Below are 27887 nucleotides of genomic sequence, written 5' to 3'. Positions count from 1 at the left end.
CCCGTTAGTTCGGGCTAGGAGGTGATATAAAGGCGTACCGGGATCCGTCTTGATCCAATTTGTTGCTTGTAACACGAAAGGATCAGTTTAATTCAGCGGGAAGTCCGTCGCTGCCACACCACATTTTACCATCATGTAAGTTTCTTACTTGTGTTGTCTTATCATCACAATTAACATTAACACTTGATTATGTCGTTTTTATCAAGCATTAATTACAATTTGTAAAAGTTTTCAAAAACTTCTGCTACAACCATGTAGATTGCAAAAAAATTTATTAAACTCTTTTCTTTTAATAAATAGAAATTAGATTTCAAAAGAATTGAATTCAATCTCTTTCTTACATGTTTGTCTCACGCTGATTATTTTATATTCCATGATAAATATAAATAATCTGCAATTACAAATATACAAGAAATTAAGATTCCACTAGTTAAAAACAAAAAAAAAAAATTAAGGAAAAAGACGGCATAAAGAGCCAAGTATTTAGAATGCAAAAACAATATTATTTATTGATTAAAACAATAATTATAAGAACGTTATATATATTGTTATATGTATATATATATATAGTTAATAGCGTTTATTGTAATAACAAAGATAAATAGATTCATATTTTATAAACGACGTAGATCTGATTTGCATGAGAATGCTTCCGAGAGAAGAGGTTTACAATAACAGCGTATAATAAAATGCTAATCGATCTCTCTTTATCATATTACGTAAATGCAAAAACAAAAACGCGATAATCGTTGACCTTGCGATCGTCTTTGCTGCAGTTCCGGCTATCAATCCGTCAATGCAAATAATCCGCTTATTAGAATTCTAAATATTTTTTCGATATATTATAAACACTTATGCGAGTTCAAGATAGCAGTATTGAAACTTTAGTATTATTCAATTGCAATTACAAAATTTGCATATTTAATTTTTGTAAATATAAATAATGCGATAAGAAAATTGTTTAAAAACTTTTACGATGATCTTACGAAGCAAGAAACGAGAGAGTGAAATAAAAGCCAGAGAAGACGAAGCTGGATACTTGGTTGAGAAGTAGCCGCAAGCAGTGAAAGTAGCTCGAACCGACTGAACTTTATCGGTCACACTGGCGATTAAACGTCAGTCGAGCAAAAAGAGGCGACATGAGCGTAAAAATTTTCTTCACGCCATATGACGTTACGCAACCACGTGTTATCGCCTCTCGGCAGCGCATAGGCGCCTCGTGTTCTTTATCCCAGCTTATTTTCGCGTAATTTCGAAGCGCATCGCACAATTTTTCTCACTTTGAAATCGATATTCTCTCATGAATTAGAATTCCGCGTACAAGAATTAATTAGTTGTCGCATTTTTCAGACGAATATTAAATGCTATTTTTTTTTTTTTTAGCACGTTATAAGATTCGATAAAGTCGAAGGCTTTATGTTTAATATAATTTAATTTTAATTTAATTATCAAGGAATTTGCAGTTGAAACTTAACAAAGTGTCAGGCAAAAGAGCAAGACATCTTTATATAATAAAGAATACTAGATAATAAAAAAATCAACGATCACCTTTAAAAAAAAAAAAAAAAAAATCTCTGAGAATACATTTTCCATTATATTCAAGATAATGCGCGGAAAAATATATACTTACTGATTTGCATTTGAATAGGGTGGTGTGGGCGGTGCTGATATTGGCAGTGGTCGCGTTGACCGATGCAGCGGTACCAGATCCACCGGAAAATTCTGGTATCACTACGATCGGCTCCAAGAAATTGGCGACTGCCGCCGATTGCGCCGGGGTCGTCGCCTTCTCTGCCACTCAAGGCTCGGTGAACGTAAGTCATCATCGTAATAACACAAACAAGCCGAGATATAGATAATTATAACGCGAGAAAATAAGAATATCTCTACAAGTTAGTAGATTATTTTAAAATTAAAATTTCAAAAATCAGATAAATATTAATCATTGCGATAAATCTGAAATTTTATCATTATCATATGCATTTATACAGAAAGTGATACGTGTAAATGTAACAGGAAGCTAAACTCGTTCTCGCCGAGACTCTGGTGGACAAAGGAGTCGGCTACGCGGCGGAGACAGGCATCTTCACCACGCATTGTCCAGGCCTCTATCAATTCAGCTTCGCCGGGTACGGTAGCACGGATCTGCGGTTGACATTGAAACGCAAATTGAATAAGTCCGACAGCTGGAGAACAATTGTCAGCGCCGGTCCGGGTGGAGGAAGCAATCTCATCCTGTTGAACGTCGAAGCCGGTGATCAGTTAGCCGTCTTCGTTGAATCCGGAAAGATCGTCGACGGGGCTACTTTTACGGGTCATCGCGTTTACAAAAGATAAACTGGACCGTTAAAATCTTTAATGATATCAGGCTGGTCATTATTTTATAGAAAAACAAAATTAAAATTAAGGAAAGTGATCCTAAAGGGAAATCCGTGATATATCAATGTAAAAATATTTGACTAAATCCTAGAATCTCATTTAAACATTGAATACATTATATACGTAACCAATCTAGTAAAGAATACCGAATTTTATCAGATCATTTTTCATCTTACAAGTCAGTAATTTTTAAAATAAATCAATCTTTTAAAATAATATAAAAAGATCAAGTATTAAAGATTGAAAAATTAAGATATACACGCAATAAACAAAATTAGCGATAATATCGTACTCTTTTTGATAAAAATTCTAAAATTCTCATCAATAAACATATTATCATCTAAAAAGAAAAAAAATTAAAACGCTTTTGCAAAATCAACGTTATTTCATTTAAAATTCTTTCTTGTGTGTCAAAATAGAGTTCGTAATTTTAAAACTTGCCGAATTTAATATTTTAGAATAATTATATTTTTCTCCGCTCTCGATCATTCGACTAAAATTTTTGATTGATCCAATAATTTTTAACTAAAAAGTAAAAACAAATTTCTAACTATTTTGTAAATTAACATAAACTTTTTCAGTTCTTTCGTCTTTCACTTCTTTCGTTTTGCTTTCTAGCGTTTTCTTCTTCATATTAACTTTCCCCTCGCCAATTCGTTTTTCACGACTTATTTTTCTCGCTGTTATAGATTATTAACGTGATATTAAATCAACTTTCTCCATTTAATTTACGTGCGTTTATCTTCCTATATTTTCTTTGATTATATCTCTAATACTTTCTCTAGTCTTTATTGTTCTCGACTGTTTCTATCGCTGTCCTCTTTTGAAATTGTTTTTCTTCTCAGTTCTTATCTCTACTATCTGTTATAAATTTTATCGCTCTTTGTTTCATATTTTTTTTCATCTATCTTTCTTTTGTGCTTTCTTTCAAGATACTTGTCTTTAAAAATATTCTATTATTGAAATTATCGTGTATTTTTACTTTTTTGTTTCTATAATTATTCTGCCTTTCAAACTCATTGTTATTATGTCTCTATCTTCTTATAGTTTATATTTTCTACAGATCTTTCACGCTTCTTGCCAAAAATTTTTTACTTTATTTCTTTTCGATATTGTTTTCTATTTCCGATTTAATCTTTACATGTCTGTCTATTTCTTTTTTCGTTTTTATCTATCTACCTATCCATCTCCTATTTATCTACCTGTCTATTAATCTTTTTTCTATCTCTCTCTCTCTCTCTCTCTCTCTCTCTACTTTTTTCACTCTGTTTTTATAATAAATGTCGCAAGCCTTTGCTATTACAATAATTACGTCGGAGAGAAAAATTGTAAAATTGACAGAAAATAAAAAAATAAAAAAAGAAAGATTTTATGGTAACAAAAGAGGAAAGATTACAGACGACAATGGAGAACGTGTGCGCGCATCTATGGTGAACAGTGCGATTTATTTTTATACGAATTATTTCATCAATGTAAAAAAAATATTAACAATGAATAAAATTATGTGTATGCACATAATTTCATATCCCCTCCCCCCCCCCAAAAAAAAAAAAAATCCAGTCACACACTCTCTTTAGTTTAAATGATAATCTGGTATTATACGTAGATTTCTTTGGAAGACAAAATGTTTTTACAAAACTAATCTCTTCCTCGAGGATCAAATATTGAGTTCGACAGTCTCACTTTCTAGTCCCTTGTAATCTTCGAGCATAGGATACACCTCGTCTTCGAGGAACTCGACGACTTGCTCGGGCGCCCTACCAACGAAAGTCGCTGGGTCCAGCAAAGCGTCCAGTTGAGATAAGATCGGCGTAAAGTACGGATCTTTTTTGATCCTATCAACTAGATCGTTATCTAAACCGTGTTGCTTTACTTGCGCTCCGGCTTCGTGTGATAACACGCGAATCTTTTCATGGCAAACCTACGTCAAAAATATATAAAAGAGTTTGGATTTATTAATATAAAAAATATTATTATTATTATTATACTTCTTTAATAATGTATTATTTGAATTATTATTATAAAAAATAATATTATAGAGAAATTTGCGTCAAATAAAATTTAATCAAAAACTAATATCAAAGTTAATCAAAAATTAAGAGTTCACATTCAAAAACTTAATTAACAAATACTCATTAATATTTTAATATCCTCTTAAAAAAAAACATAGTTGCGTAAATTGTTCCAAAATTTTTATGAGGAAGAGAGAGAGAGAGAGAGAGAGTCGCATACCTGTCGGTCGCCGCCGGTCTTTACCACAGCCATTATCACATTCTCCGTAGACATGAAGGGCAACTCTTGCGCCACGTGCCTGGCGATGACTTTGGGATAAACGACCAATCCTTCCGTGATGTTCTGAAGGGTCATCAGGATCGTGTCGGCCGACAGGAAAGCCTCTGGCAAGGTAAGCCGACGATTCGCCGAGTCGTCCAACGTTCGTTCCATCCACTGGGTCGCCGCTGTGTGAAGAACGTTGTTTACCAGTGTCATCAGGTGACGTGCCACGCTGCAGCATCTTTCGGAGCGCATCGGGTTACGTTTGTACGGCATGGCACTCGAGCCAATCTGCGTACTCTCGAAGGGCTCCTCGATTTCCTTCATGTTCGCGAGAAGACGAATGTCCGTGCAAATCTAAAAAGAAAATTAGTTCGAGATCAAGTAAAATAATTTTTTACGACAAAAGAAATAAATAAATATTCCATTCTTTGACAATTATATTTTAACAGCTGTTATGCAGAGTATTAATTTTACTTACCTTGTGAACGGTCGCGCCGAGTGAACTCAACACGTTCAGACATTCTATATCGACTTTTCTACTGTACGTCTGTCCGGTAACGGCGTAATGCTTTTCGAAACCAGCCATCTTAGTGACAAGATCATCTAATCGCTTCACCTTTTCCGCATCGCCTGTTAATATTAATTTTTTAGCGATTAATTTCCGAAATTTCAAGATTATGAGCAATCTTTCAATTCTATCACGCTTAGTTTTCGTAATTTTAATTTTTCTTGAGAGATCCGAGTAATAATAATTCTATTATCATTAATAGAAAAATTAGATTTATATTTAGATAACATTTTTTACTTAATCTAAAAAAAAAAGAAAAAATAGATTCCGTGTGCTCTCGTGATTATGTATTCTCATGATCCATTTTTCTCTTGATGAAATAAAATAGACTAACCGTTGAATAGCTGAAGGAAAGACGCTTGGGTACCAGTAGTGCCCTTGACTCCGCGGAATCTGAGATCGTTTCTGGCGCGACGAATGGCCCTTTCGTCCATCACCAAGTCCTGAAGCCATAATGTCGCCCTTTTGCCGACCGTCGTCAGCTGCGCGGGTTGAAGATGAGTGAAGCCCAAGGTGGGCAAGCTGCGATGCTCGAGGGCGAATTTCGCGAGACGCCGAATTACGCTGGCCAATTTCGGCAGTAATATGTCGAAGCCTTGACGCAGGATCAGGAGGTCCTTTGCAAGAAAATAATATTAATAAATCAATTGATTCTGTTAGTCTCAAAATAAAAATTTGAAAAATACTATATAATGTGTTGAATTAAAATATAACAATACACTTAATATGATGTTTTTGACAAAATTAAAAAAAAATTAATTTATATTATATAAAATTAAAAATCGAGAGAGATCTCATTTTTTATAGACATGATATATATCTCTCTCTCTGTTGGTATTTGCAGTTATAAGGATAATATCCTTCGAAGGAATAAGATTAACGAAACGTACCGTATTATCGCCCACGTAGCAGCTGGTCGCACCGAGGTGGATGATGGGTGCAGCCAGTGGACACTGTTCACCGAAAACGTGAACATGAGCCATCACGTCGTGTCTCGTCGCCCTTTCCTCTTTGGCGACAGCTTCAAAATCGATGTTGTCCACGTATGCCTCCATCTCGGCGATTTGCTGCGGCTTAATGGCCAGGCCGAGCTCCTGAAAAATCGTCGTTGCTGATAAATATTTTTGAATGATACCATGTCTATGGGGATCTCGCGCTGCTCTGTTCTAGTTGTAAAAATGAAGAATGTAGACAGTTTAAAATTATCACTCGATAAGAGATCGCGCATGTGCGTCGATCCTCTACGATTCTTATCCTCGTTACAACGTATACTCCCTGTATCATCTGATTAGATAAAGAGGGCTTGGTTCTCCGCTTCGAGAGCACGACGCGGATTTCATTTTGTTTCGTTCGTTTTCACGGTGATAGGTGACGAGGAGTCCGCAAACATGGTCTCCCTACAGACTATCGCGAGTATAGTGATCAAAGTGTTAAAGTTGGTGAGAAGATTGTATTTTTGGCTTTCATGTCACGTAATCAGCGTGAAAAGTGTATACCTGTGGAGAGAGTTTCACAGAGTGTCTGAAAACTATGATATTTTTCTTAATCAATTTGGAGTAAAAAGTCGAGAAAATTTTCTTAACGAGAACATCCACTTCTTACTTAATTTTGATTGACTATTATTTTATTAGAACTTAATTATAAAAATGTATTTAATATTGAATGTTAAAAAATTACGAAGAAAGACATCCAATTAAATCTTTCGCGAAAAAACAAGTCGACTCCAAATTGATCGATCAATTCTCTCTCTCTCTCTCTCTCTCTCTCTCTCTCTCTCTCTCTCTCTCTCTCTCTCTCTCGGTAAACTTCTTTTAGAAAATATAATTGTACAGTTAAATTATATAAATAAAATATATATGAAAGAATGATTATTTTAAGAATGTAAAACGAAATTACGATACAAAGAATTTTGTTTCTTACTTAATGTAACTCATGTCACGTATTGCAATTAGCAAGTTGTTCAATGAACGCGACTTTGCCATCAATAATTTCAATCGTGAAGAATCATAAAAAGGCGTGAGCTGGAAAATCATCATAAATACAGTCATTCAAGGGAGATTCTTGCAAGATGTATATGATTCATTTTGACTGCCCTTATCGGCTTGCGATAACGCACGTTGTTTAGTAAGCGATACGCTACGCTGCCGTCGGTTTTAATGCATGAAACTATGGAATGCTCCAGAAAACCTCTATAATGATAATAAGACTATCGTATTTCGTTTTTTTACGATCATTAAATTTTCAAAATTTCGAGGAATTAATTATTTTTCGGAATTCCGGTAAAAAAACTTTTATTAAAACATAAATTTAATTTAAAATTAAAAACTCAGAATAATCTCTTGTATTATTTATTTATATTTTCCAAGCTTAATTTTATTAAGCTTATTCGATATTTAAAAACAGATTGCGATCTGAGAAAATTTATTCTAAGTTTTGATGAAGCTTTGATAAGCTTTGATATTGTATAAGTTTTTCATGGCACTTTGCATACAAATAATATATTCTCATGATTTATCAATTTGCAGGTTCTCAACCTCATCATTCTAATCCTGTATCGCACAGGGTATGGCGGCGAATTTTTAGGTGTAGGTGGAACTTGGAACTTAAATGAGGACAAGAACCCCGATGCCGAGATCGTCGCTTCCGGTGTCTTCGTCGGCTTCTTCATCTATACGAGTGTCGTGCTCATCAGCTACTGTTTCGGTAATACCGATCACAAGAAGACTCTTGTTGTAAGTATTTGTATGCTGACGTACAAATTTCAATTAAAAAGTTATATTAAATTACAGGAAAAAACTATAGTATCTCTCTCTCTCTCTCTCTCTCTCTCTCGTGTCACATTTTTCACAAGAGAATTATATTTCGAGAATTAAAATATATCGATGGAATTTTCGATACATAAAATGTATTAAAAGTGACGATTATTCTCTTCATTTTCTTTTTTTTTTTTGATAAACATGAAACATATATTTTTCTTTCATCTGTTGAAAGAGATAAGAGATTAGATCACCAAACTATACACACTAGTGTAAAAGTTCAATAATCTGACAATCTTGAAATAATTTCATCGATCTCTTCTACAGGAAATCATCATGAATTTCGTCGGAACCTTCATGTTTATAGCTGTAGGTGGCACAGCTCTGCATTATTGGCACGGTTATCAGTCTGAACAAAAATTCATATACGATGCGCCAGAGAGGCAGGTAAGTCGAATATATCCAACACATAAAGTAAAATCATAAAAAAGCCATCGAAAGATACAGGTATAAGTTTCAATTTCCAAATATGACAAGACAATTCTTTTTTAACACACACTAAAAATAACGTAATTTTACAAAAATTGGTTAAAAAAAAATATATATATATATATATATTTAAATGTTAATTATCTCTAAAAATAATCTTTCGAAATATTAAACCGAGAAAATTCTATGATTTCAGATCGGCCTGGCCGTGGGCTCGTTATGCGTTTTAGAAGGTGCGACGTATCTGGTGGATCTCATATTGAGCTTTCTCCATTACGCTAAAGATGAATTTAATTAGCATAAGAGAAAAAGTATTATAAGACGACGTCGTTGACACATCGACAATATTTATCATTTCTTTCCGTTTCATTCCATCAAAACCAAGTCGCGTTAAAATTAAAGATATACTAATGAGTATCGCAAAAGCTTACAGTATTAAATTATCGCCATTAATTATCTCTATATTTCCGAATACATCTTTTTTATTAGATATATGTATTTCGGTATGGAAAGTTTCTTTTTGTAAAAAAATGCGAATAATCTTATCTTTCTTTAAAAATTGAGAAAAGAGAAATCTCTCCTCGTTACGCATTTTTATACATATTGTTATTTGTATTGATATCTCTCCGTTAAAGACACATGTAATGTGTCCAATAAAATTTCACACGCGAAGAGTTTATATATATAACAAACTGATTTATAAAATATATTTCTTATATACGTAAGAGAATCAATACTTTCAATCCATTTTTATTATTCACGTCTCATGTGTCGTTCCTAGTTTTAAAGCAAATCAAAGTTAGATTTAAAAAATAATTAAAAAAGAGGAAATTTAAAAAAAAAACTGGTTTTAAATCAAATCAAAGTTAAGCTAAAAATTAAATTCAACTTTCAAACTCGCATTCGCGACGCCGCTGTGAAGATTTGTTTCTTCAAGTCTGACACGTACTTGATAATACGTATATCGGGCGATAATTATGAGTGTGACCCCTTTGTTTAATCGACACTCGGCCCGCGAAGGAGAGAATGTAAAAAAAGCGCAGTCGAGAAATATGTGAACGGCGCCCTTCTCGACATAATCGTCGATTACTCTACGACGTACGTCCACCGGATGATTTCATCATATAAGATCCTACTAAGATCCCGTCCTACCGCATCAATTAATCTATTTGACCCGGCGATCGTCGCGGATGACCGACACGATTGTACACCCACCCGCGAGCCGGGTACATAATCGCGTTAATCGCGGGGGTCACGCCTAATTTCGCTAACAATAAATTATTAAGCTGATATATAACAGGCCCAAGTATATTATTTACGCTTTAATATAAATACTTATACGCGGAAAGGAAAAACTCGATTTGAAATAATTTGTGGCTCGAGACACGAGCATCTTTTCCTTCATTTTATTCTTCGAAAAATCGTGTTTGAGAAAAGAAAAGAAAATATCGATTACCAGAGAAATAATCAGAGCCCGAGATGTTGAAGAAGTAAAAAAGTCGACGCAATAAAAATGTAACATTCCTCTTATCGTCGGCGAAGAAATTATTACATAAGCGTTTGTATAGCCGAGACGAAAAATAATTCTTGTGTAAGCTACGTAAAAGTTTCATCGAGGGCAAGAATTGACATAGATACTCAGTAATCGCGATATGAAAAGTGATAGATTGCAGCGAACTCGTCGTCGTACGAAGTACGGATCGATATGGCGATTCGTTTCCGACAATGGTTAGTTAAAGTACAAGTATAGCCTGTATGGAAAGTGCGCAGCTGATGTATAGTTGCGTGCTTTCTGTATAATAATAATTTTTTGCGCAGCAGGCGAGATACTAAGTTCAAAAAGAATCCAACTTGCAAACGCGCGCATAATCTAATTTAATTTCATATTAATTACTTTAATGTTACATCTTCGATGATAATATAAATTAATTATTTAAAGGTACTTATGTATCGGAGATACATAAATTAATAATTCCTCTAAATAAAATAAATTGCATTAATACAAGATGTGTTATACTGTTGTATAAAATACAACAGTATAAATCTTTGTCTATATTTTTGGATTATTAAAAATCAATTCTTATAATGAAATATATATAATATTATTTATTATTATATTTATAATATTTATAATAATATTCAATAATTATTTTAATATTAAAAATATAACATAATATAATATAATATAATATATATTACATATAATATTAAATAATATTAAATAATTAAAATAATATTAAATAACACGTTTCCTCTTTTCTCTTGTCATAAATAAATTAAGACACAGTATAGTAACTGCCAATCGCGTCTTACAATCAGGAGGTTGCACTAATCGTATTCCGAGTTTAAAAGTCTACCAATTAGAATCCAGCATATCGTGTGCAAGTTAAAAATAATCGCGTTGCCATAATTATGTGAAACGTAATAGGCGCGCGCGCGCGCGCATATTTGCATGTAATATAATAGCGAGCCTTTTCAATGCACATAGCAGGCAATCCGCGGAATTACGACGTGTCCTTGCACCATACCGCGACGTCAAAATAGCGTCGTGAAATATTATAGAATCGAGCGTGTCGTTTCGAGCGGAGAAAGTCGCAGCCGCGAAAATTTTCATTACAAAGTTTATACTCTTTGTATTATTAAAATTAAATAATTTTTTTTTTTAAATAACGTAAGTATAATTAATTAGGCGATAAATAAAATGTCCTGTAAAGCTAAACTGTATTATTGAAACGCGTAAAGGGCAAATGTATGTCTCTGGATTATAAAGAGGAAGAGATTTCGAAGAGAGATAGTATTATTATACATCATATATTTTTCTTCCTTTTTTTTTTATTTTTCATAAATTGAATAATATACATCGATTAAGTCAACCTGTTGCAGGAAGAGCTGCGAGAGTCCTTGGATGACTGTCTCGTAACGCACCATTATTACGTGTCATTTAATCGATGACGCAATAGGGCGTGCACGCAATATAACGACACTTCGCGCGTCCGTGACATGTTGGCGATACAGAACAAGGAAAAACGCGACCGGAAATCTGGCGATGTCAAACGCTATCGTGCGTGAAAGAGCCCGACCTCGTTACGTTTCTCGTCGGGCGAACACTTTATCGGAGGTGTCGCGACTTCGTTTAATCTTTTCTTTATCCGGTTACGTCCAGACGCGTCTAATGCCCTCCCGTAATCATCGACATCATTAACGATATTTTCGGTGAAAGTTCCATAGTTATTAAATGAGTGAAAGCCCCTTAGAATTACGAAATCTGAGGCATCTCGCGCGCCGGCGGTGCTTAGGTATCGAAGCATCGATTCCCCTCGTCTTCGATACCTAAGTATGACTTCTGGTCGCGCGCGAGAAACCTCCAAGCCTCGTACTTCGCTTGCGCGAGAATCGTAAAGCTCGTAAATGTCGCATATACCGTACGTTCTGCGTTTCAGTTCGAGCTGCGCCGCTGCATCGCATGGCACGGTTTCCCCTTGATACGAGAGACTCGTTAACGTTTACGTCGCGTTGCGTGAATAAGGGAGGAAGAAAGCGGAAGGAAAGTGCGGAACACCCTGTTTTATTTTTTCAAAAGTGAAAATAAAATAGAATATTATACAATATACGAGATATCTACTATACGGAGCGTTGTGTCGAAGTGAGGACTCCGTTATTCGCTCGCGACGCGAGTGTACACACGTGGACGCTTGTCAGGTGACTCAATGGACGGAGTATTTGTTAGGCGTATTACTTGAGGCCTATTTAAGGTATAACGAGTTTCAGTCCCAGCGACTCACGTGACATAACTGCGTGCATTATTCATTCTTGAAAAAGAAAAAAAAAATACGACTTAAAAGACAGAGCGTGAAATTATTATTAGTTACTGAATACTTCATGTTTTGAATTTATATCTTACTTTGAAAGAAAAATGTATGACGTTCTTGTGTAATAGATTTTATTGACAAACAATCGCAATGAATAGGAAGAATGGAATAAAAAAATTGAAGGAAAAATTATATTTTACCGATCAAATAATTTCGTTTTACAGTCTTTTATTCGCGCCACGTGAGTCAACCTTTTTGAGTTCAACCCTCCGATTTACATGCGTCTCCCCTACGCGCGATGTCTATCGCGTTTCTTGTTTCAGGGGCCGCCAAGACTGCAGAGAGGGTTGTGCGCGCGACAAAGAAAGAATCGATCGCCATTGGATCCCATTGAAAATCCTTCAAACTGGGCGACAGAAAGGGAAAGCATCGAAGAGTGAGAATGGCGGACGAAGATCAGCAAAGTCAACGATCGGCCCCTAGAAATAAAATCCTGTGTCACCTGCCGATCGCCATCAAAATAATTGAACTGGCGAGTATCATTAATTAATTAAATAACGAAAAAAAAATTGTAAAATTTTCCATCACGTTTTTGTTCAATCCCGTAATTTTATTTTCGCGATTTAACATCTCGATTCGCGTGACACTCGACGATGCGTCTCATCCTCTCGAGGTTTGCAATGCAAACTTCACCTCGCGACAATGCAATAGCGCGGATTGCAAGTAAACATTTTACGTAACGCTCTTAACACAATGCAGATACTGGCCATTTTTGCGATCGGTCTGGCGGTCGATCCGATGAACTCGTTCCAGCGAATCTTCAACAGGCCGCGATTCAAGCTCGACGATGCCGCCACTATTTACGTTACAGTCGCCGGCTATATTCTCATCAATGGGCTCTTCGTCATCAGCCACATGCTCGGTGATCGTGTGCCAAAAAGAACGGTAACGTCTCAGCGATATATCGCAAATCACGCTAATATTTAAATAAAAATTAGTTTAAAGCTCTCGTTCTTTCTTTTCACGACACATCTTCTGTCTTTAATTTCTTTGCAAAGAAGAAAAATATATGCGCTTGTATTTTATATACCCTTGTTCGTGCAGGGTATAAGACAAAAGATTATACGATGACTCCAAGGACATAAACTTTACAATTATTATGTTTCTAACATTTTAATAAGAAAAAAGATAAATTAATTCAAATTAATCATAGAATCTATAGATAAAGTTGAAAGTTGAATATTTTTCTTTTTTTTTAATAAAGAGACATTTTTACAGAAATAAATTTTGACAGGAAGAATAATTTACTTTTGTGAATATGAAAGAAAAAAGATAATTTAGAAAATTACATATAAATATATAGTATGTAAATTGTTTTGCTACAAGTTACTTCATCTTTTTTCTATAAATATTCAACAGGGATTAATGGTCAATCTTGCTACTGCTATCCTTGTTATGTTATCCTCATGATAAAGAACGACGCTGGTCGCAACTAGATACGCCTAGTTCATTTGTACAGCTGAGTCATTATGAACGCAGCGACGACGTATGCGTTAATTAGCGGACGCATCAAGGCCTCGTTACGCGAGGCTCGCTACATTTCTGATGTCGTCTTATACATATTAATCTTAGGAATGTGTGTATGTGTCTCTCTCTCTCTCCGAATAAAAATCGCGCGGTGTTTATCGAGCATATTCTAACTATTGAAACGAATCAGTCGAGATATCAAAACCCGTGAATCACGCGAATAAAAACTTTTCAACTGTGCAAATTCCTCTATACGTATATCTTATTACGACGCATGATCGATGATACAATGCCAGGCAAGATCTTGACAAATAACCTTGAAATAATATATCTTGGCTGTAGGAATAAACGCGACGATAAATAATAATAAGTGACTTTTATTTTACACGCAATGTATGTTTGATCTCGATTTAATCAAATCGAGTCGCACCGATGTCAAGTTTATCACACATACTCATTAATTTGAAACTGAAAATAAAAAATATATTGATTCTTCCAACAACGAAATTATATTAATTTCTGAAATACTAACGATAAGAGTTATCAAAAAAGCTAGTCGTTATATGTGAAATAAATTGTGAAAAGCGTAATGCTATATGATACATATGATGACAGATCGCGTGTATTCATTCGTTATCGCTAGTAATTAAAAATAGACGACTGTTGCGTGATTCCCTTCACGAATCAAGAGCGAATTTGATCGATAATAATTAATTTATTGTTACAGTTGATAATGTTCGCGTTCGTGGGCGCGATTATGCACCTGGTAGCCGGAAGCCTCATGGTCCACAATTGGCGTCAGATGAACAATTCTTATCATTACGTGTACAACAACGAGATCTATGCTAGCAAGCAATACATGGACATGCTTATATCCGCAGCCGTATTTACGTTCGTAAATGCGGTCGTATTTGTCGTGGAAATTATCGCCATAATAAAATGGTCATCGTGAATATCACACGTAAAAGATCCGACAATCCAAAGGAGTTGAAGGACTCACCTGAGTTACGAATGATTCGCTTCAAAGAAAGAAACAACAGATCTTAAATTTCCTTTTTATTATGATTAACTGTACCAGTTTTTCGAAATTTCTTTTTCGAGGAGGAAATGCTAAATCAATATAATTTTAATATAGAATAGGAAAAGTCCTTCAAAGAGACTTAATTAACAAATTCAAACCAAAAAAAAAAAAAAAAATATTGCATATTATCACAATTTTAACGGATATTATCTGCTTTGAAGAAAAATGATAATTTTTTTAAAATATTGACTTTGTAAATTGATCGACGAGCAAGATTGTATTTTAAAAACGTAATAATAGTATTATATATCGTCACTATAGTGTAGTATATAAACAACATTGTGTATATCGTTATAATTAGAAAAATTAGTAATAATATAATTAGATTCATAGAGATATAATTATGTAAGACAAGACCAAAAACGCGAAATAGCAACTACTGCGTGTAAAATCGCAATTTGAAAAAAATTCATTACCATTCGAGCAAAAAGTATTTATTCGCGTATGAATCCGTCCAGTATATATATGTTTTGTATTCAAAGAGCATTTATTTCTACAAAGTATATATTTAATAAACAAATCTTATAAAAAGCTTTTCTCTCTTTTAAGCGAAATAAAAAAGATATTTCTTCTCACCCGTCTTATATTTTTCATTCTTTCTCGTCACTATATTTATCTTCCTTACATAAAATTCATAAATAAAAATAAAGAAAAAAACATATATACACGAAGTTGGTCATTCCGTGACATAACCATCTCGATCGTAGAAACAAAAATGTACGACGTGTCTTCGTAACTGTCAAAAATTGTTTTAAACAGAGTTTCCTTTGCGTTATATATTACATTGATATCTGTAAAAAAAAAAAATAATAATGGCAGAGAGCGAAGACAGAAAAAGCAAAATGGATATGATAAAACTATCCTTTTTTCGGCAGAAACTGCTGCAGCACAAGACAAACAGATGTGTATCGATTCTGATTAAGCCGCTAAGGATATTTCAATTCGTGCGTATATATCTGATATTCTATTAGATTTTTGAATTACTAATTTGACATCGGAGAAAACATGTTGAAATTAAGATCGGTACGGATCGATTTAATCTCGTCTCGCCCTCTAAAACCTTTCCTCGATGACAGTTCGCGGTGCTACTGCTCTTCGCATTCACGATCTACATGATCGCTATGGATCCTACGCCGATAAGCACTCCGGGCTGCATTCTCTTGATCGTCTTATCGGGTATCTACGTCTTCGTCTTGGCTGTCGAATTGATCAGCCATTTTGCCGGCAGCGCCTTGCACGTTATTCCAGTAATTTACATACCAAAGTGTTTAAATTTCTAATTTTCTCTCAACTGTTTCGATGAAGATTAAAATCGTTTGGAAATTTAATTTAATTTTTATTTTAATTTAATTTAATTTTTCTTTATATAATTTATCTCTCTCGAGACGCCTGTCGGGAAAAGCCATTTATCGACGAAATAGAAAAAATGAAAACGATTAATGTAATGTATATATTTCATATATATTTCCTCCATAAAAATTATTTGCGCAGATGTGCGTGTTCTCCATAATCGGCCTCGCATTTTTCGCCACTGCCGGGATTTTATTAATTCTTTACAATTATATGGGACTCATGGTGCAAATGGCGACAATAATACTGTGTCTATTGGCAGCGCTATTCTTCTTGCTCGACATCACAATGATATTCGCGTGAGTCTCGCGATTATCCGTTAATCCTTCGCTAATCTTCGAGAGACGCGGAAGATTCCTTACATTTTCTATACGCTTGTAGATTTTGGAAGAGAAAATGCTCCGTCTGTAAACGATGTTGTTATTACGAAGGAGCGGAGTATTTGCTACGTAAAGACGAAGAACCGCTCCCACCCGATGCCAAGGTAAACGCTTGCAGAAAAAGATCTTTAAAATTCTACATTTAATCCACGATAGAGAATTAAAAAGAATTGATTTATTTCAATCTTACAACGGTGTAAATTAATCAGCTATTTTGTGTCCTGATTAATGTCTCTCGAGAACAAATATATAGATAATGAAGCACGACGTGACGACCAGTCTGAGCGACGTCAGAGTACCCGACGAATTAAAGACCGTCGCCAAACCCGATCACTCTTACCGTAAAGTCGAATATGCTCGACGAAGAGAGTACGTCGATTCTCCTACCTGCGTCCCGTCATTATGCAATCTCAGTATCGCCCAAATCCAGACGGAACCGCGCGAGACATCCGTCGTGGAGATTCAAGTGAGCGAGATGATAAACATATCTTCCGCGCAAGTTCTTTATTTTATTCAAAAACAAATCTCCTTTTGAAAACTCTGATTGAAGGAGAAAAAATAAAAAAACAATCAAATCGATATTTTTAATATTAATTAAAAATATTAAGAAAAAAATATTTTCTAATAAATATAAAAATATTAATTAAATTAATAATTTTATATATATATATCGCTATATCGATAAGATTAATTTGAATTAATGAAGTTATTATTATATTATTTTGCGTACTATCTGAAATTCATATGTGCTCGCTTTTCCCTTTCTCGAACGAAATTAGACCCCGAGCACGGTCGTAAAAGAAACGCCAATGCAGACGTTCGCTAAATGCGAGTTTTGCCAACAAATGATGCAAAGCACCGTCCCTGGCGATGCTGCCGAACAGTATTTGCCGCAATGGTCTTATCCCGCTATCGTGCAATTCGTCCGTGGAGGGACCGGCATGCTGTGCTGTCCCGGGTAATTTGTACGAGTGATTTCTTGTACGTGCGAAGAAATTCGACCTAATTCCTTCTCTCGCAGATGCAAATGTGCACCGCAGACTCAACAGCAGCAGCCGCAATCGCAGTCGCAAAAGCAATCTCGACCGTTATCAATGTCAAAACATGGGGAATCGCCGGTTCCTGGGGCTCCGGGACCAAACACTAGCAGAATATTGACGAACGAGGCGACACCGCAGGTTACGAGTAAATCTGATATACACGAAACTGTGTCATCAAATCCTTATCATTCAGGATCAGAAATCTCTGGCATGATTTTATCGAGGATACCTTTCTCGTTTCTTAATTATTTTGTTTGCCATCCTAGATATATATCGCTTTGAATAAAACGACTCGACAAATTTTTCAAAGCTGTTTTATTTATTTTATACACATTATATATATACGTATGTATATGTATATAGATCTGATCCTGAATCTCACGGTATCACTGTATTGTGCATAAATGTTTATAATTATCCCCAAAGGTTCGAAAGACAAAATCACCGATAATGCGACAAAAGTAACAAAAGGCACCTCTCAAACCATCAGCCAAAGACTCACTGTCGCCTCCTTCTACGTGAAACCGGACAAGATGCAAACACCATCGAGTAATCCAGTAAATCCTGCGTACGCGCGTCGCAAATTTACTTAAAAGTTTTTAAAAATAATTACGCGAGTATTTCACTGACGATATTTAAAATAAAACAAATATAATACAATTGTCGAATAATTAAATATTGAAAATTACCATTTAAATTAAGGTCCAATTAATCTTACAGATCTAAGCGAAAGGTCGACGTAACGGAGGCAAAGAGAGACGGGAATACGACAAGCCAACCCAGACAAATATTGACGGAAGATATAATTATGATGCTCGCTAAGGGCGAGGAACCCGCGTTGGTCCGAGACATAATCGTCCAGTCCCTCGTCGGGAAAACAGATAACGAGAGCACAGAGGATAGGAGAGAGGAACTGGTTAAAGGAGTCAAATACGATGAAAAGATGGAAAGAAGTAAAGGGGGAGGAGGAGAGGAGCGCCAAATGACAATTTATCATCAGTTTATGCACGCATCGGGAAGAAGCGTGTCGAGTTTGAAGGAAACGACGACGAACACCGTAGGCACGCAAATGTAGGCGAAAGGTCTCTCGAAGGCGACAATCGATTCAACGCAAAGTTTTGCGTAGCTGAATCGACTGTCGCTTCACAGGGTGTCTACCAAAAATTTTAAAAACAAAAGAATTCCCCGATTTTTCAGATATTTTTATTCAAAATTCCGGGTAAAAAAATATTTTAAAGATTTTTTTTAGCGCATTTTCTAAAATAAATTCTTATACGTTTCCTAATGCTAAATTCTAATGACTAAAGATTAGAATTTACTGCATATATTCAATATTTTGTTAAAACATTGGATATATATAAACAGAGATATATATTTATGATATATTTTAAACACGTAATTCACTTTTGTCGACTGCTTACAATAAAAAGAGCAAAATTATCAGAAAAAATTTAAAAAAAAAAATTCTCTGAATCTTGATAAAATTCCACGAGAATTCTCCGATTTTTCCAGGTACAGAAAAAAAAAAATTTCTGAAAATTCCAGATTTTTCCAGAGAGTAGACACCCCGGTATTACATTTGTCTAAAGAAATGGATATAATATAATATGGAAAACAATTGTTTTTCAGAAGCGAAACGCTGATCTCGCCGCTCGCCAGCAGTAGAACAAAATCTAAAACATTGTTGCATTTGAAATCGAACAAGGTGGACCCAATCAGAGACGCGTAAGCAAGCGAAAACTCTCGTAAATAATACACGATAATTCGAAAATACGTTATAATATAGTTATAATTAGTTTCAATTATATTACTTGTAATATTATCTAGAGACATATCCGATCCCATCACGAAAACGCCGAGGACGTTTGTGAGCTCGGCTATTCAAAAAGTATAAAAAAATAAATTCTGAAAAAAAAATAGATTACAACAGAGTGTATCTCGCTTCTCATTCGTATTCCAGGACGAATGTGCTGAATCACCGAATCCGATCGAGCATCGGACGAACGATGATTGCTCGCACTGCAAGCGACAGGTGACTTTAAAGCGCGATGATTTCCATTATTCCGATTGTATATGAAAATTTATCAGTTGCACATATTTTTAGAGTTTAACACCAACTTCGACAAACTGCTGCAACATCTTCAAAGAGAAAAGAGGAAGATACTTCTGCGAGTTTTGCGCCCCGTCAGACAGTAAAAGGGTAAATATTCTCTCTTGTTACCAATATATATCTGTGTGCTATAAAGATTTTTATTCCAACTTTTTTCGGGCGGAAGAAATTTCTCCTTATGTTACAAACGTCTGGCTAAAACAGATTTACTTGTGTGAAAAATCATGCAAACAAAATAATAAAGATATATCTAGTCAAATCGATCGTGATAAAAAAGCAATCTTTTTTTTTCTTCTTAAATTACTTGATTTGCTTTTAAAAAGGATACGTTCTTTTGTCGCCTTTTACAGATAACGAGCAGGCTCGAAGTCACCGATTCGAAGAAGCTACGGTGTGCCAATTGTCGATTATCTCTTCGTGCGCGAGGCATTAAAACTGTAAGTTGAAATTAGCCGATCTGTCAAAGATCGTCGGCGAAAATTGAAGATGATCGAAAATATTTTTCTAGTCGCAGAATATTAAACTGAAATCAGACGCTTGTCCAAAATGCGGTCAATCGCAAAGACAGACGGCGGCTTCTTCTCCTTCCTCCATGTAACCCGTCGCGATTACATACGTTGTAACAAAACTACAGATATCTCACGCCGATATAGAGTAGCTATTGCGAGAATCGTGACCGAAAGCGTCGATGATATCGTGATTGTCTTAAAAACTCATTCCTTATAATATAATAGTCATTAGGAACAGCGATAAGTAGTAAAACATATATACGTTTTTTTTCGCGCGAAAAAAGAATAGGAGCACGAGAAAGAGAGAGAGAGAGAGAGAGAGATCGCGTTGATTATTAACTGTAACTTAATATTAGATAATATTATCGGGAGAACACATGATTCGTACCTTCTTTGTAACATGATACCAATTTCTGCCCTGGCGCGTGTGCTTATAATCCGCTGAAATATTGTAATGTGTACGGCCATTTACTGTCATTTTTACCTTCATTTTTTATAATTGCGCAGTCTTGTATTGTTAAAATATATAGCGCGATTTCGAATAATATTGCATAATTGTTTTTTTTTTCTCTGATAACGCGTTCTCCAGAACTTTCTTCTCACCCCGAGCGCGCGACGATAAAAAATAAAAATATAACGATAAAAAATCTGAGGTCTTTTAAAAATCATGCGATTATTAGAATATTCGGATTGGCTCCTATTTTATCTGTAAATAAGTATAGGGAGTACGTTCGCGGCGACGCGAATGTAAAACTTAATCCGGTATAAATCTTCTCGTTTTGCAAACGAGATCATGCGATCATTACGCATCGATCGTAAAAAAATAAATCTATGCCAACGATTATACGTGGTTTCAAAGATATTACTACTAGATTGCATATTTAAAATGCTATAAAACGAACGAGTTATATAAGCTAAAGGAACTAGATTGAGCTGTTAATAACGCTTGCGCGTAAAAAAGATCCTTAACACTACCTATACGCGAGTCTTTGGCAGCATCTATGGCAATATCGATAACAAAAACAAAAAAAAGAGAGAGAGAGAGAGAGAGAGAGAGAAATATCCTAATATAATTATTCCTCATTAGAGTGCGTGAAATAAAACGTAAAAACGCCATTTTTGGTATCTGATCGCCGTCATTTTCTAAAATCTGCGTAAAGCAATCTTCAAAAAAAAAGAAAAAAAATGAAAAAAAAGAAGACAGAAGATAGATAAAATCCTTATCACCAAGCGCGACCGGTTGTCGTCTGCTTCAAGATCGGTCTCGGACGTTTGTCATCGTTGCCGTTCATCGCGTCGAACGAGATGAAGCACGGTGCCGTCCCGCCATTCTCCGACCCGTAGATTGGCGAAAAATTCAACATGATATTCGGCGAATAATTCTGAACGTAACCGGACGTATTAAAATCGGCCGCGGTGTCCGCAGTTTCCGACTTCCCTGGAATCCTCTCGCGCCGAAATTCGCTGTCGACGATGAGATCCTTATCTATCACGATCGATCTCATCTGGTTGCCGTTATACAAAAATGATCGACGATCGCAAGCCGCGAGCAAAGACACGCGCGCCTGCTCGTCGGGGATATTATTGACGAGCGAGGATTGCGGATAAGTTATGATCGCATCCTTCGGACACAGGTAATTCTGAGGTTGCACTAGGACGTAGCACGATGGGCGATTCTGATGATACTGCGCGCCCTGATATCGAACGGCATCGGCGACGATCAGCTGATTCTGGTCGATCGTCTTGGCGAAAGAGTGAGAGGGATAGCGATGATAATTGGGAACGCTTCTATTGAGAGACGTTATCGCTTTCGGCAACGAATATTTCGCGTTGTTCTCCCAGTCGTAACGTGCAGATTCGTACGTCGTATTAGGCGATTCCTTGGAGCTGCCGGAATTGGCGGGCGAGCCGGGTAATTGGGAGACCAGATTGGAGTTCCACATGTCAAAGTTGCGGAAGCTATCTACCGCGTCGATATCGCTCTTCTGGCGTGTCTGCTGATCTTTGACGACGTCCAGCATCTGCACGTTGTCGTTGATGTCGGTCAGTATCCCCGTGTCTTTATCGCGCGACGAGAAATCGTCCAGGGTCGCCGACATGCTTAGCATGGTGGCGTAACGGGTGCTGTTGCAGTTGCGAATAGATTTGACGGGATTGTCATGATCGTTGTCACTTGTACCGAGCGATGACGGCGGGCAGATTGGCGGAAGTTTCTTCTGGCAGCGAGCATTAAACTCGCTCTGCATTGGAACCGACGCTAACATAGCTGTCTTCTTATTGTTACATTGCAGATACTTTCGAACAATGTGCACGCCGCCCTTATCGTCTACCGTGCCACGATCCTCGTACTGATAATAAGGAATATGCAAAGTTCGGGAGGAGAATAATTAGATTTTGTGCGAACGATGACGTATAGGTCTGGTTGCACCGACGTTTATCAATATTAATCTCGTAATGAAAAGTTTAAAAAAAGTTTTAAAAAAATATCGCTAATAAAAAGTATCTGAAAGACATGAAAATCTTTTTTGGATTTTCTTTTTAAATATTGTATATAGTAAATTTTTGTGTGTATTGCTTTGCTCAAACGACACAAGATATTAAACACATTATTTTATTTATTACGTTTATATATTTTATAAATGTAATAAATATAACACGGAAAAGAGAGTTAATTTTAATTGATATTTACTGTCGATGCAAATCGACCGTATCGTTGTAACTAGTTTTCAGAATACGAAGAGAGTTTTCAAGTACCGGAGAACAGTTTGTCAAGTGTTATATATTTCTTTTGTTGTAGATAAAATTATAAAGTAATATGCCATATTGGAATGTGTATTTTATTATTTCTTTAAACTTACGATAATTAACTGAGAAGGAAGTAAATAAATTCCTTAAGCAACCTTATTAAATTTTTTAGAGTTCTTATAAAGGAAATTAAATAATCAATGTTGAAATTTGTGTAAAAAAAAATGTATTTTAATATATTTTTCATTACATAATAATTAATTATATTCTTTTGTATAACTTAGGTCTTCATGCTAAGACCTTACGTCTTAAGAAGACGTTTCAAATAATCTTCGTAGAGCAGATAACGTGTTTTCGAAATGTCATGCGTAAATCGATAAGAGATGTGGCAATATAAACACGTTGTAAATTGTTTCATAATCCTCTCGCAAAGCTCATTGCCGTATATTTATTTGTCATAGATAAGTGAAGAAAAAATATTTTTCTATCCAAAAATATTTATATTATTTATATATTATTTATTTGTTATTTCTTGTATTTATATTTTTCATAAATCTTTCATTTAAAAAGAATTTCGGAAAACGATTTCAAAGACGAATTCGCGTCTTAGAACTGTTGCAAATCACGGTATCTAATATCGATTAAATATAAATATAATTTTAATCATTTCGTGTAGAGTTCATTTTCATAATAAATACTCTTCACGAGAGAGCCAAAAAAAACGCAAAACTCAAATATAATATTAACGTTATATTCGCAGGGGATGTAACGTCGATAATACAACACAAACGAATGTACCGGTGAATCGTAATTTATCGCACATACCATCTCAGCCTTAGCCAGGTAGATCCAGAGCTTGCGCCACGTGCTGAATTTATTTTGATCACTAAAATTGTACCGCATCTCCTTGGAGGCGTACCGAGTCGACAGAGGACTGCGATAATCGCAATAATCGCTGTTCTGTACTTTCGAAACGCTCATTGTGTAATCGAGAGAATATTCCACGGAAAAGAACTGTCCGGCGCGACCGCATGAATGAAACTACTCGACGCGTACGCCGATCAGCTGATGCGATCGATATCGCCGAGTCTGCCCTCTGCCCGAATCTGGCCGAGCCGAATGACAAAATGAGCGCCTCGCGACGAAAAACATGCGAAACCGCTTCGAATGAGCCGCTAAATTCCGTCGATAATTCAGTACAATTTATGTTGAAATATTATTTGATGTAATCATATGTTCATTCATCAATTTCATAGACCAACTTTTACCTACGGTCTTTCTTAAGACAAGGATATATAAAAGTTTATTCTAAGGTTGCATTAAAAGTAATTGCATCTTAAATATTTGATTTACATTGATTCTTTAACTCTGTATTAATTACACGCATCCCAATATGACATAATAATTAAATTTAAAAAATGAGATTTATAAATCTCAAATATTTATATGAATGAATAAATATGTACGTGTTGTTACTGTCTCTCTTCGTTTATTTTCGATTTCAATTGGAAGCAATGCTGTACAGAAGATTCGTTTAAAAAAAAATATATATAATTTTAAGAAAGTTAATAAAATCATTATTTAAAAAATATATTATGTGTATGAATTTTTATGAATAATTATTAATTTTTCGGAATAAAATAAAACGGCCAAAAGCAGACTCGCAACTCATTAGATTAGATTTAATTGCTTCCATTTTAATCGTTGAAATCTGATGTGTTCGCGGGGGAAAAGTGGAAAAAAATAAAAAATTTTCTACTTACCACATTAGAAGGATCCCAGTCAACACGCGCCCATTCCACGTGTACCTCGTTACATTTGAAGAGTTTCTCGGGTCTCAATTTTCGTCTCGCCAAGGCTGCATTGCGATGCGATTTAAAGGAAACTATAGCGTAGGCCGCATCGTGATTAGGAAATCGATAAATGGACACGTACTCGATATCCCATGCCGATGCATATATCACCTGGCCGCATACGAATAGAAAGAGTTAGATATTTTAAAAATATGAGAAAAATCATAAAATCCCCCCAAAAAAAAGAATTCTTTTTAAATTCTTAAGAGCTATCAATGTAATAAATAAGATAGTATTTAACGCGAGAAAAAAAATAACAAAATAAGCAAAAAAAAAAAAAAAATACAAGTTTTAATAAATTGCAACTTAAATAAAAAATAAAATATAAATGTAAAAAAACAAAGAGAGAACGAAATAGACTTACTCTGACAACCTCCTCCGACGCGATAAACCACGGCAACGGTCCGATGTAGAGCTTGCACTTGTTTACGCTCGCCAGGACTCGTATCTTCTTGCCCGGCGAGATCTCGTACTGATCTAACTGCGCGATCGCGCGTCCCGCGTCCTCCGGATTCGTGTACATGATAAAGCAGTAGCCCCTCGTCAACTCGGCCATATCCACCATCAATCGTATCTGGAATATCTCGCCGATCGTCTTGAACAGGGGATACAGGGTGTCCTCGTAGATCGTCTTCGGGATACGGCCGACGAAGATCTCGCAATCGATACCGGGTGTCGGGCCGATCCATCGGACCGGCTGGATGCTGAGGATCCTCTGACCGTTTATCTGGGTGGAGGCCAGCTTGTGTTCGTGCAGAAGCCGAAGGACGTTTCTGTGGGTCTGCAATTGTCGACGTAACGCGGGACATATGAGCGAGCTCTTTGGATTATTCTCGCCTCCTGTACATTATTAAAAAAGATATACACATGTTAGATTAAAAGAGATTAAGAAGTGAGAGAAATTTATTGGGAACAAGATGTATTTTTTTTTTATTTCTGTTTCTAAAGAAATCTAGTAAAGAATGCGATCTAGATATAAATATATATATGTATAACACAATTATCTTTGAAAATATGTTAATATTAATTTAGATTAATTTAGAGAGAGAGAGAGAGAGAGAGAGAGAGAGAGAGAGAGAGAGAGAGAATGAAATAATAATTAATATTTGTCGTTTCGATTGAGAAAAGAATAAAAGCTTCTTCAATAATTATTGAAATAATTTTCAACAAAAGCTTTCAATAATAATGCCAATAATAATCGCAATTATTATTGGCATTAGATTATTTATAGTGAATCTCTGGATTATTTCACAATATAATATACAAAGTATATATAAAAGTTATTTTAATATTCTATATATAATCTTAATCGAATATCAATTGACCTATCCAAGAAAATGTATACAGTTATATTCTTGTTTGTATACATGATACAAATAATAAACACTGCGTAACCGTATCCATGACGAAGCATTGTTCGAAATAACACACACACGCGCACATTCTCTCTCTCTCTCTCTCTCTCTCTCTCTCTCTCTTTCATCTTTCGCCGCGCACGTATTATTCCGGAAGAGAAACACATGAAAGAAGAAACGCAGAATATTTTTAGTTCGCGCGACGTCACGTGCGTGTCATGTGTGTGTATGTGTGTATTTCGAGCGTATTAAAATGTGCGTTCTACGCAATAAGAAAGAAAAGAAGAGAGAACAAAGCATCTCTCGACTCACCACCGTTGCGGAAATTTTCCAAGTCCAAGGACGTCTCCTCTTCCGCGATATCCATCCTACTTTCATCATCCGATACGGGATAATTCGACCATAGGACGGATTCCTCGCTCCTCGATTTCATCCTCTCCATCTCGCGCTTGTTCTCTTTGTTGCCGCCGCTTTTCCTTCGATTATTCCCTCGTCGACCGCCCTTTGATTTATTGCTCTCCATCACGCGCGATCAATAAATCGATATCAGCTGATTCAAAATGATTTTTCGCCAGCGGTCATAAGAATAATATATATACACATTTATATACGCATTATGCATGTGATATTATCATTTATATGTATATAAAAACATATATATATATATTATATATATATATATATGTATAATATATTTTCTTATGTATCGAGTTTATTGCGGGGTCTAGCACTCGAGAATCGATCTATTGACGCGACGCGACACGTGACGAGCTCTGATGCTACCGGCGAGAAGAACAGCCGGGTTGTGCTCGCTCATCGCGAGAAGGGACAAGGATTTTGGATGCCCGTCAGGATTGGCGGACAATTTGACGTGGAAGGGATGATAGGTTCGCGGTCTCTCTCGTCCACACACACGTTGCATTTCTTCTCCTTCAGACGAGACGAACGAGACGCGAAATGAAGAATTTTACTCGGCTCGATTTTCATCTGTTGATCATCCGCCGAGACGGAGGATTTATAGCCGGCATCTGTCAAACAATTGATCTTATCGTGTGCCGCGCACGGTGACTTGATATCTATCGCATGTTCGTTACGCGTGCTTTTACATTTCACGCAGTACGCATCCGTAAAATCATGACATTATTCGCATCATTCTGTTGTATAAATATGGTTTTATATAAAAAAAATTGTTTTTAAAAATATAAAAAATAATTTCCTTATTTTATTTAATTTGATAATTGGGATTTATCATAATCTTATATTGTTTTCAATTGCTTAGCTTTATTTTGTATTTCAATTTATATATAAAGCATCCATTTTTATTCGAATGGATATCTTTCTTATTTTCTCTCGCGATGCTATAAATAAAATTTGTATTTGTATTCAAACAATTCTATAATTGTATGTTGCTTGATTTTGTAAATTCGAAAAAAAAAATTGAAAATTATCGAGAGATTTACAGCGTTTTTGAATAAAGCAAATTCAATCGCTCTGAGAGCGATTAATGATATCATAAACTTTCTTTTTGGTTACTAGAGATATTTGATTATTAGATTAATCGAGGCAAAAATATCTTGTGCTTTAAAATCAAAGTAACTTCAAACAGGATGTACTTTATATTATTTATATTATATTATTAATATTATTAATAATATTAAT

At 35.5% G+C, this 27887-nt stretch overlaps 6 protein-coding genes across 6 annotated transcripts; 4 read left to right on the top strand and 2 right to left on the bottom strand.

The window, feature by feature from the left end:
- The first annotated feature begins 1 nt into the window (after position 1).
- C1q-vp (C1q-like venom protein) lies at positions 2-3897 on the top strand. Its single transcript, XM_070292913.1, has 3 exons — positions 2-135; positions 1649-1814; positions 2017-3897. Coding segments are annotated over exons 1-3 (489 nt in total). The 5' UTR covers positions 2-133; the 3' UTR covers positions 2338-3897.
- On the bottom strand, positions 3616-24080 carry Adsl (adenylosuccinate lyase). Its single transcript, XM_070292909.1, has 6 exons — positions 23846-24080; positions 6115-6318; positions 5559-5841; positions 5135-5286; positions 4612-5010; positions 3616-4300 (listed from the first exon to the last, which is right to left on the bottom strand). Exons 1-6 carry the CDS (start codon positions 23999-24001, stop codon positions 4037-4039), a joined length of 1458 nt encoding a protein of 485 aa, XP_070149010.1. The 5' UTR covers positions 24002-24080; the 3' UTR covers positions 3616-4036.
- Ssk (smooth septate junction protein snakeskin) lies at positions 6552-10213 on the top strand. The gene is made up of 4 exons (XM_070292914.1): positions 6552-6663; positions 7750-7956; positions 8308-8427; positions 8666-10213. The coding sequence occupies exons 1-4, from the start codon at positions 6613-6615 to the stop codon at positions 8765-8767; spliced, it is 480 nt and encodes a 159-aa protein (XP_070149015.1). The 5' UTR covers positions 6552-6612; the 3' UTR covers positions 8768-10213.
- Positions 11477-15461, top strand: LOC138931791 (uncharacterized). Its single transcript, XM_070292912.1, has 4 exons — positions 11477-12221; positions 12602-12810; positions 13038-13223; positions 14533-15461. The coding sequence occupies exons 2-4, from the start codon at positions 12721-12723 to the stop codon at positions 14755-14757; spliced, it is 501 nt and encodes a 166-aa protein (XP_070149013.1). The 5' UTR covers positions 11477-12221; positions 12602-12720; the 3' UTR covers positions 14758-15461.
- Positions 15892-20342, top strand: LOC138944870 (uncharacterized). The gene is made up of 14 exons (XM_070315937.1): positions 15892-15909; positions 15963-16133; positions 16378-16535; positions 16618-16726; positions 16870-17082; positions 17396-17574; positions 17638-17908; positions 18073-18224; positions 18377-18727; positions 19286-19381; positions 19484-19519; positions 19577-19688; positions 19761-19856; positions 20117-20342. The coding sequence occupies exons 1-14, from the start codon at positions 15892-15894 to the stop codon at positions 20210-20212; spliced, it is 2058 nt and encodes a 685-aa protein (XP_070172038.1). The 3' UTR covers positions 20213-20342.
- LOC138931787 (uncharacterized) lies at positions 19506-26807 on the bottom strand. The gene is made up of 4 exons (XM_070292907.1): positions 26541-26807; positions 25238-25713; positions 24784-24984; positions 19506-22623 (listed from the first exon to the last, which is right to left on the bottom strand). Exons 1-4 carry the CDS (start codon positions 26749-26751, stop codon positions 21499-21501), a joined length of 2013 nt encoding a protein of 670 aa, XP_070149008.1. The 5' UTR covers positions 26752-26807; the 3' UTR covers positions 19506-21498.
- Between the last annotated feature and the right edge of the window lie 1080 nt (positions 26808-27887).

This window comes from Polyergus mexicanus, unplaced genomic scaffold (genome assembly GCF_030449975.1).
Source record: "Polyergus mexicanus isolate NDT 795.1 unplaced genomic scaffold, iyPolMexi1.0 SCAF_3, whole genome shotgun sequence".
In the NCBI taxonomy this organism is placed as follows: Eukaryota; Metazoa; Arthropoda; class Insecta; order Hymenoptera; family Formicidae; genus Polyergus; species Polyergus mexicanus.
Note: the sequence above shows the minus strand (reverse complement) of the source record. Positions and strands in the feature narration are given on the sequence as shown.